The sequence below is a fragment of the Dipodomys spectabilis genome, unplaced genomic scaffold (genome assembly GCF_019054845.1).
Source record: "Dipodomys spectabilis isolate Male_0828 unplaced genomic scaffold, ASM1905484v1 ptg000190l, whole genome shotgun sequence".
NCBI classification, from domain to species: Eukaryota; Metazoa; Chordata; class Mammalia; order Rodentia; family Heteromyidae; genus Dipodomys; species Dipodomys spectabilis.
The window spans coordinates 1,625,813-1,644,256 of NW_024870867.1; the positions used below are offsets into that span (position 1 = coordinate 1,625,813).

Here is an 18,444-nt window from a genome sequence, read left to right on the forward strand (position 1 = left end):
GCCATGTGGGCAACTGCTTCCCTCATTCTACTGATTAATTCAGGTATCTCTTGAATATTTTACTTCATTACAGAAGACTCCACATCTCAGCTCAGACATATAGCTTACATAGTTCTTTTATGTAGCATCATTTATGATCTAACATTACAGAGCCTAACTCTGAATTTAGGGAGAGAAAGATAATAATGATGATGATGATGATGTTTGGCTCTGAAAGAGTCAACAGGACTGAGGGTACTGAGAGAACAAGGTATACACACATCGACACACATCAGTTAACAAAGGAAATGAGTTCACAAACATACTGTGCAGTTATGCATAGTGCATGTATGTTTGGTTTATACTGTTGGTGTTTACAAACATAAGAAAATAAGAAATAGCAATAGGGAAAAGCAATTTTAGGACAGGAGGCAATGATACAGTTTTATATACCACATGTAAAGAACTTGAATTAACCATATTGCAAATTAGATTCCTCAGTTATCCAATGATACTTTTATCTGGAAACATAGAAGAATATTTAGACAACTAATTTAATATAATACAGTTTATGTAAAAGTTTTGTTTTTCCTTTTATTTGTCCACATATAAAAAACAAGCTGTATCTATATATCAGTTGTATGTTAAAGAATTGTAGTTTCAATTACATTTGGTTATATATATTAAGTGTATACCTCTGGTGTGAGTGCTGACAAAGACAGAGTACCTAACTACTGCTATTTGAAATCCCCTAGGACTTGGGTTAATTAATGAGACTCATCCTAAGGTTATACATGATCTATTACTTCCTCTAATTAGAAATAATAATCCTGATCATTATACTGGTTAGCTGGAAAGAAGCAAGATGAATGTGCTTAACTATGATTAATAGTCTTCTTTAAACAGTGTAGATCTTCTGTCACAGAGTTAGATGCAAACTGGACTGCAATCTATTGTTTTCCATTATCTAGATTTTTAAACTTCATATGAAATTTAATATTTGATAGATTTTTTTGCCTTATTTGATTAAAAAACATTTATTTTACCATTTTACAATTGGTAACTACAATGCAATTTGTTTTCTATTTTGCATGAAATAGCTATCCAAACTTTTATTCCTTTTCTCTACCTAGGGACATCTATTCTGAGATGAATCTGAATTTTGCACATGATAACATACCAACTTATAAAAACTCAAAAAGTTACATTGGTAATTACAGTTTTATTTATTTGCTGTTCTTTTGCTATTCTTGATGTCTACATTTTGCCTACTGACAATCTTATCTGACATTTTCCTTCAGCAAAAAAGTTACAAAAATTGTTGTCTATAGAGATCCATACATTCAGAAATATTGTTAATTATCTATGGCTTTAAATCTGCATAATTGATAAATAACAAGGTGAATTATTTCAGATTACTTTTGTGTATAAATGAAAATCAAATATATAGTTTAATGTGAGTTTCAAGTTATAAAAGTACTCTGAATGTATTAAAATAAAAATAGTTTTGAACTTTGAAAAAAATAAATATTATGTAAATCTTAACTAAGATTATAAAAGTTATAGTCTCTTGAACTAATAAATATATAATTTTAGCTCAAATTATATTAAAAAAGGATGATCAAATTTCTGAATTTAAGAGACTTTTTACCACAGGAATAAAATACATACCACCTAAATAAGAAAGGCCTCATTCAATCATTGACTTTCCTACTGACTGCTGGTATGGGGTGGAGGAGTTAATTTACTTTTGATTATCAAAATGGTTATGTTGGAAATGTGGATAATAAGTCATTGAATTCCATGTTTACTGGGTTGGTGAAATATGTGTAAAATAATACCACACTACTTGGGTTGTACTAAGCACTAACAAATGAAAATTTCCTCCTTTCCATAGTGAGAAATATATACTTTCACATTCGTAGATATATGTGGATTTCAAAATTAGTCTTTCCTTATTTGGTTTCTAGAAACCAAAATCATTAGCCATTTAAACCGTTCAATGTTAAGTTGCTTTTTAAATTCAAATGTTGATTTATTTTCACTAAAAATTTTTTACAAGAGCACTTAGTAACATAATTTTTACTATCAGATTTCGTTATTTGAAATCTTCAATGAGATTACTAAATATATGACTTCCCAAAATTATAGCCTGTTATAGTCTTTCATAATTGAATTATATACATTTAAAATAGTCTTATATTTCAGAATTATCTTTCACAGTAACTCATGAAGATTTCTTATTTGCAATGTTTTTGGTTAGGTTAAAATAAATTTTCTTACTATATGTATCTAATTCTTGATTAAAATTTTGATGAAATATTCAAGACAATGAAGAAGCATTCATAGACATAAATTGTGTGCACTTGTGTTTTCAGATTAAGAAATACAAAGGACAAAATCCATGGTATCACAGGTAAAAGAAACATATTGAAACATATTCCTATATTGAAACATGCTCTTCATGGAAAAAAATTTCAATTTGAATAAAAGTACAGTTAGAAAAATAAAGTCAGTACACAAATCCAAATATTAAGTCAATTTTGTTGACTTTTTCATAGTAAATTAGAAATATAGGCAAATAAGTACAAAACATTCAATGTATAAAACAGCCCAAAGTGAAAATGGAAGGATGGTATTTTAATATCAGAAATCACAGCAATAATTACAGGATTTTAAAGAGTAGAAAAATGATTTCAGTGATTTTTGTGTACCTGGAAATATGTACAGTTTCAAATACTATTTAAAACTTTGAAAGATATAAATTCTAATAAATACTTCATTATCATTATTTATCTACCCAACTAGAGTTCATTTCTATTTTTCTTTACAATCAAAGCAATTCTTCAAAAGAAGGAAAAAAGAAAGAAAGAGTATTTATGGAGAGACTAATGTATGAATAACTAACATATAGGTATGTAATATGTATGTATATTTAGGAATGATTTGCAAAAACTTTCAGATTGACAAATGATATTTTTTGCCAATTTAAGTCTAAATAGATTTAGCACCATAAATAATTAATCTAACCAAAATGTCACTCTGTCAATCAACTGTGAGACAGACATCTTGATAAATTAATAATGATCTTTCTGAAACGGTCTAAAGAGCTAATATAAACGTTAAATAAATGTGTTAATAACTGAACATATGCCTTTCTCAGATTATAAAAGTAACACAAAGGAAAACTACTAAAATGTAGATTTAAGTAGTAATTTTACCTGAAGGCCTTGTCCATCCACTGTGACAGAGTTGGCTCTCTGCATTTTGTTCTTATCAGTCACTTTGTTTGGCTGCTGAGAACTACCCTTTTCCTTTTTCACTGTTGATTGTCTTTCCTAAAAGAAAAATAATGTTTGTAAAAAAAATTTAAGCTAAAACAATATGTTTAAAAGAAGAGACCAATAAATTTTGTTTTCTTTTAATTTTGTTAATTTTTAGCTATAAATAGTTGGGCAAAGGGGTTTTGATTCAATATTAGTTTAGGAATGCCAAAAAAAAAACTTCAACAATGCCATCATTTCCATCAATCTCATTCTCCCAGCCTCACCCATCCCCTCAATTTTCCTAGTTTCTTAGGCACATATATTCATTGAATATTATGACTGTACTCATAGTTCTAAACTTGTCTCAGATTCTTAATATATAATTTTTACTGAACAAGAAAAATGATATTCCTTTCAACTGGCTCAATAAATATATGATAGTTGCATGATTAAAATATCATAATGATAAAATCCTGCCTTCATGGAGAGTCTTACTACTTTTCCTTCACAAATTTTCTTTCACTTTCAAATAAACTTACTCTGCTTACCTTTAAAAAAATGGTTCAACATGAAAAAAGCCAAACTGCAATTATCCCCATCTACCCCAATCACTGTTAATTAAGAGTCTAAATAAAGTACACTTGGTTAATTTTATATACAACAGGCAAGGTGGGTAGTGTGGGATTTGGATTAAAAAAATGTTTTACTGATTACTCAAAATAATATTCATTAATATATGCAATGTTGGAGGTGAATTTTAATCGCGTGGTGGATTTTGAAGCTGTTATTTTCAATGAGAAGGGCATGTAGTATATCAATCACACTCAGTCCAACTAATTCTTTGTTCTCCATACTGACAAAAAACCTCACATGTATTAAGAATTGCCTTTATTTTTATAATTAAGTAGTTCTAAAAAATTGCCATATACCCAAGCAATTTATAAATAAGGCACATTTTAATCACATTTTAATCCTTCAACATTCCCACACCTCTTTGACCAAGCCTTTTCTTTACTGTTCTTAATTTGTGAATTCTTGACTGCTTTTAACCCTCCCCAACCCTCTTCATTAATTCTACTCCTCTCCCTCTTGGCCCAACCCACCTGAGTTTGTTGGGCTTAACTTTAAAAGATTATATTATTTGAGCTCTCCATAGAGTCTATTATAACTCAGTGAATTCATTTGTAACCACTTTTCTCTATTTCTTCTCATCCTCTTCAACTTACTTTAATCACCAGGTTCAATTATCTTTTTGTAAAATTTACTTATTTTTATTGTAAAGGTGATATACAGAGGGATTACATAAGTCAGATAAAGAGTACATTTCTTTTTTTTTCTTTTTTTATTGTGAAAATACTCTACAGAGGAGTTACAATTACATGGACAAGGTAATGAGTTCATTTCTTATCAAGCATTGTTGCCTCCTCCTTTGTTTCCCCTTCCCATCCCTTCCCATCTCCCCCCCTCCCCAAGAGTACATTCCTTTTTGAACAATGTTTCCACTTCCCTCACTCCTTCCCAGTTTTTCCCTCCTGTCCCCACCCACAAGTTGTATAATTCATTTTCAGCATAGTGTCTAGTGAATATCACTGCTGAATTTGTTTACCCTGTGTACCACCATTTCTGTGCCCCCCCCCCATTATCCTACCAATGACAGATAGACGAACAAACAAGGCAAAAGGAAATGCAAACCAACATAGTAACAAAGAAAGAGAGAGAGAGAAAAAAAACTCTTGCTTTCATTTCCTGGAGTTCATTTTGATAAATATTATTTTACATGGTCAGATGCACATAACTATTGTGCCTATGTCATCCTCTCCTAAGAATATTCTCCATTGGTCTCACTCTGTGAATACCTAGAAACCTGTATAATATATCATGTCCTACCATCCAATGTATTTACTTGTCAATTTATAGGCAAGTGAGGGAACCCATGCAATCTATGTTTCTTTGGGTCTGGCTTACTTCTCTTTCAAGTCTTTCCATTTCCTTATGAACGGTACAATATCATTACTTCTGATGGATGAGTAGAATTCCCTTCACCATCTCTGGCCATAAAAGAAATGGAAATCAATGCAATATTGAGATTCAACCTCATTCCTGTGAGAATAACAAATGCTGTCTGGATGTGACCAAAAGGGAGCTCTACTACACTGTTGGTGGGAATGTAAACTTGTTCAATTGCTATGGAAACCAGTATAGATTTTCCTCAAAAGACTAACTATAGAGCTTCTCTACAACTCAGCAATCCCACTCCTGGGCAGTAACCAATAAAGTTCTACAAGGCCACACTAATGCTACCAGCATAACTATTTCATTTCAGCATTGTATACCATAGCCAAGATAGACAAATGTCCCTCAGTGGATGTATGAGTATGGAAAAATGTGTCATAGATGGAATTCAATCAACTTTTTCTTGGTGGTGGGCGTTTTGGGGCTTTAACTCTGGGTGTTGTCCCTGAGCTCTTCAGCTCAAGAGGAGGACTCTACCACTTGAGCCACAGCACCACTTCCAGCTTTCTGGTGGTTTATTGGAGATAAGATTTTCATGGACTTTCCTGCCTGGGCTGGCTTTGAACCACGATCCTCAGATCTCAACCTCCTGAGTAGCTAGCATTACAGGCATGAGCCACTGGTGCCTGGCTCATTTTTTTTTTTTATCACCACTACTCTAGCTTTGATTCAAATCACCTTGTACCCTTTCTATGGCAACATCAAATTGTCAGCCTTCATCTCCACACTTACGGCAGCATTTGTCAATATTAATTCCTTCTTACTTCCTGACAATTTGCTCCACAGTTTCATTTCTATCATCTCTCTTTGTACTTCCTTACCTGTTCCTTCACAGTCTCTTGCACTTAGTCTTCCTGCAGCTTTACAGTGTGTAAGAAGGGACCTCTTCCTTCAACTTGTCCTCTTCAGTATCTATACTTATTCACTGGGTAACAATGCTCGACAAGAAATGTTCTCATTGCCTTACTCATGTAACTGTAATCTCTCCTTACAGCACCTTTACAATATATAAAAACACATAAGTACGTAATTCCCTTTCAGAATTCATCTTTGAAACTTAACTCCCATATACAAAAGTTCTTTCTGGCTCTCCAGATGAATGTCTAAAGTGCACATCTGTCCTTGGGGGACTGCTCACCAACAACTCAATTATTACAGAGTTTGTGTGAACATTCTTCTTCTTCTTACAGTGATGACTGTAACTATCATCTAATGGATCAATATCTTTCCAAATTTATCTCCTGTTATCATCAATTCTCAACACAACAATTTCAGTTCTTTTAAGACTTCAGCTAAATGTCCTCCTCCTTGTTGACCACAACAATCATGTTTTCAATTCAGGACTTCTGCCCTCATTCTGTGCTCTGCTGGGAAACTTGCCATATTTGCTGGGCTTGGTTCTGATATCAAGTTTTCATCCAGCCATGCATCAGAGATGCTTATTTCTTTCAGCTTCCTTTTCAATAGCATTTATTACACACTTAAATGTTACTTCTATAATTATATAAATGTTATTTATATAATGCCAATGTTCTCATTTTAATTAAAATTCCATAAGGGAAGGGATTTAATAATTATAATCTGTCTACATTAGATCCTAGATCAGTGCCTGACTAACATCAGGGTAAATAAATAATAAAATAAATGAAACCTAACTTTAAAAAACAATTAACAATGCTCATCAAGAAATGCATTCATTACCTTACTGATGTAACTGTAACCCCTATGTACAGCATCTTTACAAGAAAATAAAATTTTTAAATATATACTTAAAAACAATTAAAAATGTCTAAAACATTATGCTTAAGAGTCATGGGTCATATCTTGAAATGATGGAAAATTGTACAGGTTGATTAGTGATGTCAGTCCATGGATGCAGAAGTATTTTAGTGCTACCTATTTCTTGACGCTTATTTGAATTTCTAAGTTTCTCCATCTGCTTGTTACATTGCACTATAATTTATTTGATTTGGAAAGACATTTTAGAGCAGCTAAATGTAAATCTAGTTTTTCTAATACTTCAGAAATCTTTAACCAAAAAAAAATCCTAATCAATGTATTTAGTTTACCATGTGATTTTGTGGTTCAAAAACATGGAACATTTTGTATATTATGGATGAAAATAGATGGTGTTGTAAGAATCTCAAGATTCAAATTCTTTGAAAACTGATATGCTTCCTTATAAGCATAATTTCTGGAAAATATAAGCACCTTTTTCTAAGTTTACATATTACCATTTTATCCAGTATGAAGACTAGAATAAATTAAACAGTATAAAGAATAGAATAAATTATAAAGTGTCATTTGAAATCAGAAACTCTGAGTTGAATCACATCTGTATTGTATATATTATACAATCTGAGCTTCTTCTCATACAGAATGCAAGTAACATTATCTATTTCTCAGAGTTTGGTATAGTTTAATAGAAAATTTATAAAGTCTTCAAGTTGTTTGTCTGTCAGTGTATGTGCTCAATAAATAAAAATTACAATGAATAATGTAAAATAATTTGGTTTCCCATCTGGGTGCTAATTTATATTGACTTAGAAATTGTTATGATTCCAAATAAATGTGCATGAAACTATTTTCACTATGTACAACAAGTATATGTTTAAACAAGTAAGTCTCAACATTTATATTACAAAATGTATAGCATGTGTTTGGAGTTGAATAAAAATCCGCATATGGTGTTAATGAATATAGAAGTATTTGGCCCCAGAATTCTTCAGTGTAGATATATAAAACGTAGATTCAATGTTTTGTTACAAAGTACGATGTGAAAAGTGTACTTCAGCACGATTCTTCTGGAATCCATTATTGCTTAGAATTTAGTTCCAAAATGTTAGGATAGAAAATTAAATAAAATTTAATTTGTTAGTCATGTTAAAACTGGGTTAATTATACCTGATTATGCATACATAATAAAATAATTAAGACTTTTAAGTATATTCTTGTAAAAAGTCTTGAAATCTTTATTAAATTAATTTTATTCCTGGCCATTCATATGTGGCAAGAGTCATCAATTAGTAGAGATGGCAATTGATAAGTGGCCTTTCATCACTTCCAAGGATATGTACAACTGAGTAAGCTAGAGAGGAGAGTAAATAAAAAAAGGCAATTCTAAACCTAAAGTTGAATTTTCATTTACTATGAGTTTATATTTGAAACACAAAATTATGAGGAAGAGGTATACAGTGAAAAAAAATTTTAATTTAAGATCAGCAATGTCCCAATGATAGAGCATTTATCTATCACACATGAGTTCCTGAGTTCTATCCCCAGCATTGCAAAATAAAATAAAATCTTCAATATATAAATCTTTACCTGTATTTTGTCATACAACATAGGTCACACACACACAAAATGGCAAAACATTCTTTTTAACACACTCTTCTCAAGAAAACCTAATGATTTCTTGGGTTTGGGAAAAAATGGTAGTGGGGAAAATTAGTGAAATTAGTCCATGCTGAAAACATTTCAAAGCAAGGGATACATATAATAATTTAGTGTTTCTTGGCATTTACTTATTATGCTCATTTGTTAAATGTTTATTCCAACATGGATGTAGAAATCTGAAATATTCACTATACCATATAAAAGCAACATAGTGAAATAGGTGGGTAGGATAAGGTATATTAAATAGGTAGGTTTCATTAGGTAGCCGATGAAGAGAACACTAGGTGCTATTCAGGCAGGAAAAGAAGTTTACTGAACTGCTGCCCATCCCCCCCTCCCCCAAGGCCTGGTGGAGAGGCATGGCTGAAAAAGGAAGGGAATACCCACCCTTGGGCCAAGACTTATCCAGGCCAGAGACAGGAAGAGGTGTGGCCAGGTGGGGGAAAGGTGTGACCACACTGGATCCCAACATGACCTCAGAGTCTGGGACCCTCCTAAAATCAGATGGGAGGCATGTGACCAGAGGTGGCCCTAGATGTGACCTAGCAGGAGGGGAAGGTGACTGCTTCCAGGTCTGCCAGTTACCTAGGTAACAGATACTGGGCAGAAACAGCCACGAAGTAGGGAGGTGTTCCAGTGCAGACCTTACACGCAGTTGGATACATTCTCCTATTTACATTCAAAAGAGCTTTTTCTCTTTCCATTCAGATGAAGGACTGCAAAGAAGAAGCAGGTGCATCCTTGAAAAATCTACTGTCCACAAGGATTACACTACCTACTCTAGGAGGTAGTTAATCCTGGCTGGCAAAGGAAATTAATTTCTAATGACAAAGTTTTAAAAGTTTCAGGAAGAGTCCATCCAACTTATTTTGTGTCAACATTCAAGATAAAATGGCTAGGAGAATAACAGACAGCAATGCACAACACTTACTGCTGTTGTTTTTTTTTTTTAATATTTTTTTTTCCTTTTGGTCTCTCAACCACAAAATAATTTATATTGTTCAAATTAAGGCAGATTTTCTTCTGCCAGATAAATTATCCTGGATATTAAGAGTTGGAAAATCATTGCTATAATCAATAGAAATTATTTAAACACTGGAAAGAATTATTTGAAAAAAAATCATGAAAGAATATAGAACCTACAAGTACAAAGTAAAAAATGGCTATTGATATTTGAACATTTCCAAATATCAGCCATTTGTGTTCGCTATGCAGACGCTTTAAATACTGAATTCAGTGTTTTGTGATCCTGAGACTCGACAAGTAGCACAACAGATTTTAACTGGAAAATATTGTATTAGAATTCCAAAAGAAGAATCATCATAATAAACAGAGAAGAAAAACCAAAGAGACCATTTACAGAAAACAGAAAGAACAAATAAATAAAATAAAAGACCTCGTTTTAAATGTGTGTTCTAAAAAATGTATGCTTTTCTATATCATGCTGATTCACAGAGGTAGTGTATTTGTACACAGGAAAAAACTCACCTCTCAAAAGAGTTGTTTACCACAGTATTTAAGCCTGCTGCTGTAGATCAATCGCAAACTACAAGCAGCAAGTAATGATTACCTCAAGCACTGGATTTGCTCCTTTTTTGTCCAGTCTCAGCATGGGAGACAGACAAACAGCAAAGCACTTGGATTGGTACAAAGCCACAAAGTACTTTACTGTCAAGCACATCTTGCTTGTGAATCCAGGAACTTGCTTTCTTTGTCCCAGCATAGCTGGCTTTCAGGAAAACAGGCCTCTTTCTGCCATTAGATCCGGGCTACAAGAATCTCCCAGAAACCTGGGACCCCATTAAGGCAAGGTATCATGGGCATAGTCACAATACTTAGACATCCCCAGCCATTTCTCACAGTGTTCACAAAAGAGTTCAGAGAAACCACTTAATTTCTACTTCAAAACTATAGCTTCAAGTAGAATGAACTTACTATGAGATTTGAATATTTTACTGGCCAAGAGGATCAAATTCTTCTGAAAAATAGTAAAAGGTCTAAATCTACCAAGAATCCTTTGAAATTGGCAGCAAAATTAATTATCAAAGTAGCCATTACTTCTAAACATATTTTATGAAGTTTTAAGCATGAATATAATAAATGATATATTACAGTTAAAGATTTCCTATGTACATATTACAAAAACAAAAGGGCTAACATTGATCAAAATGCATCATACTCATGTTGAATGTATACCCCTTTGTACAACTGTTTACCAATAGTGACAAACACAAAAATTAAAACTGCAAACAAGGGAGCTGTGGCCACTCCAAGCTTTGTTTCTTCTTCTGCACAAGTTTGAGCAAGTTATTTACTATTGCTGTCACGAATCAATTCACTCATAAAATAAGAAGATTCATGCAGGGCTAAATTCAGAAAACACAGGTAATGTATTGACATAAAATGAATACTCAATAAATGACAGCAATTTATAAAGTATAAATCAAGCATTTATATTTTATTACAGTATGCTTTTAGACCATAATAGTAGTAGTTGTAGTGTTGAGTAGCATTGTAAAGAGGTATTTTTTAAACCCTGCTTTCATAGTATTTGATGTTGGTATAATTTGTGGAGGGGAAGGGCAAAAACAAACCGTTTAAATAGGGATACAGGTGGACCCATTGCAACAAGGAGATGTACAAGTCGTTATGTTGAAAAACGAACTTTACAACTTAGGCTGGGCAGAGGGGGTTGGGTGGAGATGGGAAGGGATGGGAAGGGGAAATAAAGGAGGAGGCAACAATGCTTGATAAGAAATGTACTCATTACCTTGCCCATGTAATTGTAACCCCTCTGTATGGTATTTTCACAATAAAAATATTTTAAAAGACATATTTTTGTTGTATATTATTTGCTTTTTAAGTTACTATAAATGAGAATAATTGTGTAGATATTGGGTGTGTTCCTGAGGAGATGGGAAATAAGAAAGTAGAACAAAAATCTGTTTCTATATGCATCTATGTATATATGAATATATATAAAGTGGTTATTGGGGTTTGGTATTGGGGTTTGACCTCTGGGACTTGTGCTCTTACTTGGCATTTATCACTCAAGCCTAGCATTCATTCTATCACTTGAGCCACACATCCACTTCTAGCTTTTTTACTGGCAAACTGGGGAAGAGTCCCTCAGATGTGTCTGCTGTGGTTGGCTTTGAACTTCAGTTTTCAGATCTCAGTCTCCTGCTTAACTAGGATTACAGACATGAGCCATTGGTGCCTCGGGTAAAGCTAGTTTTATGTGAAGATGTAATTGGTACCTTGAGAGGACCCAGGGGGTAAGGGATCGGAGGGAGAATGATGCATAGGGTGGCAAGATGCATTGTACCCACAAAATTACATATTGAATTGAAATCCCTTTGTACAACTTCTTAATATGACAAAATGAGTAAATATTAAGAAAATAAAGTTCCAAGAGATGCTTCCCATTTCCTAAACTTGAAGGTGAATTTGGATACAGGTAATTCCTATGTGGATATGAAACCCAAGATTTCTGTGAAAGAAATCCTGAGATCCTTGTGAAAGTAATTTAATTTTGAGTGTGCACAAGGATATGGCAACACAATTGCAAATAACAGTGCTTTCATGTATATTCTATACATGTTATATTCTTATACAATTCCTAAGACTCCAGCTTTATGACTAGCCTCAATTTTTTTCATGTTCCTATGTAAAACACATGTCTGAGCAAACTATTTTTGGGTGGTTGGAGAACAGTGAGTTTTTTTATGTTATTTTTAATTATTTTGATATCCGTCTGTAGTAGTCATAAGCAATACTTTCAAAAGCAGGCAGTTCCAATTTAAAGGAAAAGCATATCATTTGGGGATTTCCTATTGAGATAATAGCAACTGACTAGAGGAATATTGTAGAACAATGTGGAAACTTTGCTTCATTTATCAAAGGTAAAGCTAACATTTCACAAAAAATAACTTGTAACAATGTTTACACTGAGTTTCAAAGGAGCAGAAACTTATTCTGTGGCTATATGTTATTGCAATAACTTTCTATACCACATGGTGCATTGCGTGAGTAAAGTAGATGCTCTCTTTTAAATGAGCACTTGAAATTGAGCAATAGTTTTCAACATACTCTTATTTAAAGATACATTTATTGGCTTTGCATGATTAAGTCCTTTTGGATTTTTAACAAAATATTTACTTTTTAGCATAACAAATGGGAATGACACTTATTATTCTCTGAATATTTTGGAACACTTAATTGCTTAATCGGAATCCTAATTTTTGTCACAATCTGAGTTGAGAATTCTTTAAGTCTACCTTATCGCTGAAAATAATATATATATATATATATATATATATATAGTATTTCCAAATTTCAGAATATGAAATAAATTAATGTTAGTAAATTGCTAATATGTACAATGACCTTTAGTTGCAAGTTGAATTTTTATATTTATGTATTTATTTACTTATTTTGTTTACATACCTCTGGAGCTGAACTTCCTGAAGTGGGGAGAGTCTGCTGAAAAAGAAAAGTCCATGTTAAACCTGAAAAAGAAAGTCACATTGCAAACAAAATATCATGAAGACTCAGAAGTCACTACCCTTCTGTGAGTTAATGAACAACTTGGAAAAACATCTGCCTGGTAATATTATTTAGGTTTTCTTAGATAAAATAAACTGTTTATATTTTTGCTAAACAAGGGATGTTCAACCACAGAGCAGATTAGATTGTGAAATCGTTTATCTAAAATATAGCTTAATCAATGCAGCATGCCCTGAGAAACCTACTTGCCAGTCTCACAGATATTTCAAATACATTATTGTACTACATTCATAGATTGAGAGAAGAATTCAATTCTAGGATTCATCATCCTTTGTAGAGAACATAATTTTTAAAATATTATTTCTTTAATCACATTTTTTTTCTTTCCACATCTCACTTCTTCCTATAAATAAATGTAGACATAGCTTTTTCAGTGTAGACACAGGTTATAGTGCTGAATTTTACTCTGTTTTGTTGATGTAGTCAAAGCTTATAGTGTTGGATTCATTTTGTGGTACTCTGGAAAGAGGAAAAATTATTCCATTAATATTTGTAACAAAGCAAAAATATAATTGAGCAAATAGAATTTTTCTTGAGAGTACTGTATAAATATGCTCATGGTGATCTTGATATTGTATTTTCAGTTACCTACCAATACCATCTCTTTGCTGATTCACATTGGGATGTCTGCGTTCTTGGACAGTCTGAGAGACAAGTGAGGTAAGCAGGAATTCAACTCTACTTCCAAGATTTTGATAGTATGAATAGAGAATACTTCAATGCATATTCCTAATCAAAAGGGAATTCTAGACATAAGAAGCCTGGCCAAGAGCCCCAATAGCAGGAAAATACTACTGAAATAAATGTTGTTGCTTTGAAGATGAGTTAATAAGAGGTGTGGTGGAGATTTCCTTGAAAGCTTCTTGATTTGAATAATATTCTTGACTTCTAAGTCAAACCCAGTCTGGAGACAACGGATAGTGAACAACGTGTGCTTAGTTTTGATCAGGACCAGTTCAAAGCTGTCTGTCAACAGACTATCTTCCTTTTGCAGCTTTATGTTGAAGGTAACGTCTGAGGTAAACATTATAAGACATCAATACACTCCTTCCATCATTATCATGATATATAAATGCTTGCTCTCCCTCAAATCCAGGTTAGATGTCTTACAAATCCTATATACTGTATTCTGTCTCCATCTTAAGCCATACAACAGAAAACTCCAAGACTCTTAAATAACTAAAGTAAGATATTCCTTAGGAAGTTTCCAGAGTCTCAGATGCCTTGTGTCTCAATAGAGTTAATATTCATTGTACACGTCCATAAGAGAGCAATTTGTTGGAAAGACAGGTACAAAAATTCTGGTTATGCGAAAGATAACCATCACATATAATGCAGCATCCCAAATAGGTGCTGGTTCACTCCTACTTCAACCATCAAAAACTAAATAAGCAGATGTACAAGTCATTATGTTGAAAACAAACTTTACAACTTTGCTGGGGGGGAGGGGGAGGATTGGGTAGGGGCAGGAGGGAGGGGGAGGGATGGGAATGGGCAACAAAGGAGGAGGCTACAATGCTTGATAAGAAATGTACTCATTATCTTGCCCATGTAATTTTCACAATAAAAAAACAAATAAATATTCTCTAAAAAAACTAAATAAGCAGATAAAAGAAATAAGCATTTTTGATAATTGTATACACACACATATGAGCAAGAGCAAGAAAGAGGTAGGATATAAATGGTATTATAAATTGTGGTTACAGTTCTTAAGTGGGAGCATAAAAATACCATCTGTATTTTATTTTGGTACCGTGGTATTTTATATACATTTATTTGAATTAGGGAAGAGAATGGAGAGACAAAGGACAAGGGGGGAACCAATATAGCAACATACACAAGACAATATTTTAGAAATGATCTGTACAAGTTGGGAGGGATGGGGAGAGGGAAAGTAGGAGAAAAATGAGGAAAGGGGTAACAAGTAGGACAAGAAATGTACTTATTACCTTGCTTATGTAACTGTAACCCCTCTATATATCAAATTGACAATTTAAAAAGAAAAAAGCTCCACTAGAAAAAAAGAATAGATTCTAATATACTTTTAAAAGACTCCAAATATAAAATATACGTGCTAAATTTATTACAAAAGTAATGAAGCCATTATTGTTTTCTGCTAATAAATTTTTAAAAGAAAGCAAATAAATGAAATTAAAAAAATGAAACTCAGGTATTTGTATCAGTCATAATCAAGACTAAACTGCTTCATATCTACTAAAATCATCACATATTTTTGATCATGTGTTAAATCAGTAGGGCTATAATTTCATGTTTTATAGTCCCGGGGGGTGGGAAGCATTCAATTTGTATTTGTACAGAAAAAAATCATTCATTGTTCAGATAAAAAAAATACCAGGGGCTGGGAAGGTGGCTCAGTGGTAGAGCATTTGCCTTGCATGCATGAGGCCCTGGGTTCGATTCCTCAGCACCACATAAGCAAAAAGAAAAAAGCTGGAAGTGGTGCTGTGGCTCAAGTGGTAGAGCGCTAGCCTTGAGCTGAAGAGCTGAGGGACAGTGCCCAAGCCTAGAGTTCAGGTCCCACGACCAGACACCCTCCCCCCCCAAAAAAAAACTTGTAAAAAAAAATACCATCACCTATTATATTGTCTTTATTTTGAAAATACCCCCTGAAATATTTAGGGGCAAACTTTTATTATATATGCAATTTTCTTTGAACAGTTTTAACTTAATAAATTGTAAGTTATGTATGTGTCTGTATATGCAGTAAATACAAAATGAATCAAATGCATGTGCTGTATGTATGTATATACCTGACTGTACACAGCCATGGAAGCACACACAAACACACACATAAAAGCACAGTGGGGGAAATAACATAATTATTTATTTAACATAGGTTTAGTATATGCTGGGTTCATTGTACTCTTTAGGAATGTTTATATTTAAGCAAAAACATTGCTATTTTTACTTTTGTAGTATATCCATTATGCGTAAGAATATATAAAATGTTTTTATAATGAAATCAGAAAATGCTTATAATCTAGCAAAAAAATGAAATTTTTGAAGACATAGCATGGGGGTAGTTCAATGGGAAAATAAATGTTACAAAGACTTGGGGTAAACATAAGGAAATACAGGTAAACAGGGTACTGGGTCAGAGAAGTAGCAAATAGAAGATAGATTGTTATCAATAAGTTATAAACAAAGGATTTGTTTAAAAGCATATTTCTGATGCCAGAAGCTCACATAGAAAGGTTCTGCAGTTTCTGCAGTTTTCCCAAAGGACATGGAGCTTGGAAAGCAGAAGTAGATGTTCATTGCCAGGATCTGAAATGCAAGACCTAAAAGGGCCAAGAAGATAATGCAAATATGCAAAATGGATCTGATAAGAGGACTATGTCACACTGGAAAAAAAAATCTCAATGTAGGCATAAAAAAGACTTTGAGATGAAACTAAACCATTGTTGTCTATTTGCTACCAATGGGTACAACTGAATACCCACACTTTGAGTCCTGCTTACTTTCATAGTTGTACAGCCATAGGACAGCTGTTTATAGGGACCTGACATGTGAGGCTGATAGAGAGGAGATGGCGTGAAGTGGATAAGGAAAGAGAACACAGCCCTGAAGATTATTTGTGACATTCAGCCTTCTGAGAGCAACACCAGAAGTCTGGTGATGTTTAATGAAGAAAAAGATGGTAAAACAACTTATATAGGATTTCATTTACAATTAAAATGAGCAGGGTAGAGGTGTGCATTAAGCTAACATTTCCATGAGTAGCTTATTCCTGAACTTACAATAACAATGGATGCATCAGAGATACTCACTAGACACTATGTTGGAAATGAACTTTACAACTTGGGGGAAGAGAAAGCTGGGGGGTGGGGGGGAGGGGGTGGACAAAATGAAGGAGGGGGTAACACTGTTCAAAAAGAAATGTACTCACTGTATATCACCTTTACAATAAAATAAAAATTTTAAAAATGGTACTTAGGTTACAAAAATTAAGTAGCAACTTATTAGGGAAATAACTGTCATATTTCTTCCTTTTTATTCTTTTTCATATTTTTATTGTAAAAATAGTGTACAGAGGGGTTACAGTTACATGAGTAAGGTAATGGGTACATTTCTTATCTGTATATATTTTTAAATACTGAAGATGAATAAAGAAATATTTTGGTTCTTTGAAATTTTTCAAGAATATAATTCTAAGAATTAAAAGAGGAACTGTATACATTTATTTTATTAAATAGAAGGTGTACCTAAATAAGAATGTGAGTGATCCAACTTAATCAGCATCTATTTAATATTAGATAGAATACACAGTATAGATAATTAGTTTAAAAGATGCTTTGCCTTAAGGACATTTATTAAGTTCAATGTAATATCAAAGAAATTTTTTAAAATTAGATTATTTTTAAGTATAGTCATCTGATGTGCAATTATTTTAATTTGACAATGTGATTCAAATCAACACAGGAAAAATAAAAAAAATTGATAGAAAATATTGGAGGTTTGGCTTAGTTAAAATATAATAGAAACAAATTTATCATGTTAAAAGGTTTATCAGATATTTCAAGGTTAAAATAAGATTAATATAATTAGGCCCTATACTTAAATAAGAGGGTTTGTGCTTTGCAAGCATTACTTAGCATTTATGGACACATTCAATCCTCCTGCATAATAGAACACCATATTTTCCAGTTTAGGAAGCTGACTATCAATAAAATTGAACGATTGGCACCTAAAAATACACTTAGTAACAGAATATTATTCACTGATCAATGCTCAGTAATATACATGTATGTGTTTGTGTGTGTGCTAGTGTGTATATGTGTATGTATATATAATATGCATATATATACGTATATGAAGCCAATATCAACAATTAAATGGTAATTAAGAATATTTGCATATTTTATAATCTTGTAAAACAATTTTTCAAGTCCCACTCAACCTGTGCGATTCCTCTCCTGTGTTCTGTTCTCTCCATTTCTCAGCCAACATATAACATTCCTTTGTTTCTATTCCTTTTGTGAATAGCTGGCACATTTTCCCTATGTCTCTATGTCTTGTGTGTTGAATGAGAATGAAAACAAATTTAGATCATGACTACTGAGTATACTTTACTTTCCTCTGATCTTCATTGAGTTTCAATAGGTTTAAAATTATAATCTATCACAAAGGCTACATTTGCATTATCTGTATTTAATTGTTCTATTAAAATTATAATGGAAAGATTCCCATAGTTCTCACT

At 32.8% G+C, this 18,444-nt stretch overlaps 1 protein-coding gene across 6 annotated transcripts in view; it reads right to left on the reverse strand.

The window, feature by feature from the left end:
- Positions 1 to 18,444, reverse strand: part of Dgkb (diacylglycerol kinase beta) — a 547,855-nt gene that overhangs the window by 376,336 nt on the left and 153,075 nt on the right. For 2 of the 6 annotated variants that reach the window (XM_042695804.1, XM_042695801.1), the window contains 2 exons: positions 13,104 to 13,136; positions 3,201 to 3,317 (listed from right to left, as the gene is read on the reverse strand). In XM_042695804.1, coding sequence (XP_042551738.1) covers positions 3,201 to 3,317; positions 13,104 to 13,136 — 150 coding nt within the window. Of the gene's footprint in view, positions 1 to 3,200; positions 3,318 to 13,103; positions 13,140 to 18,444 lie in introns of all 6 variants that reach the window. The other 4 variants (XM_042695803.1, XM_042695800.1, XM_042695805.1 and 1 more) reach the window with 2 other exon arrangements.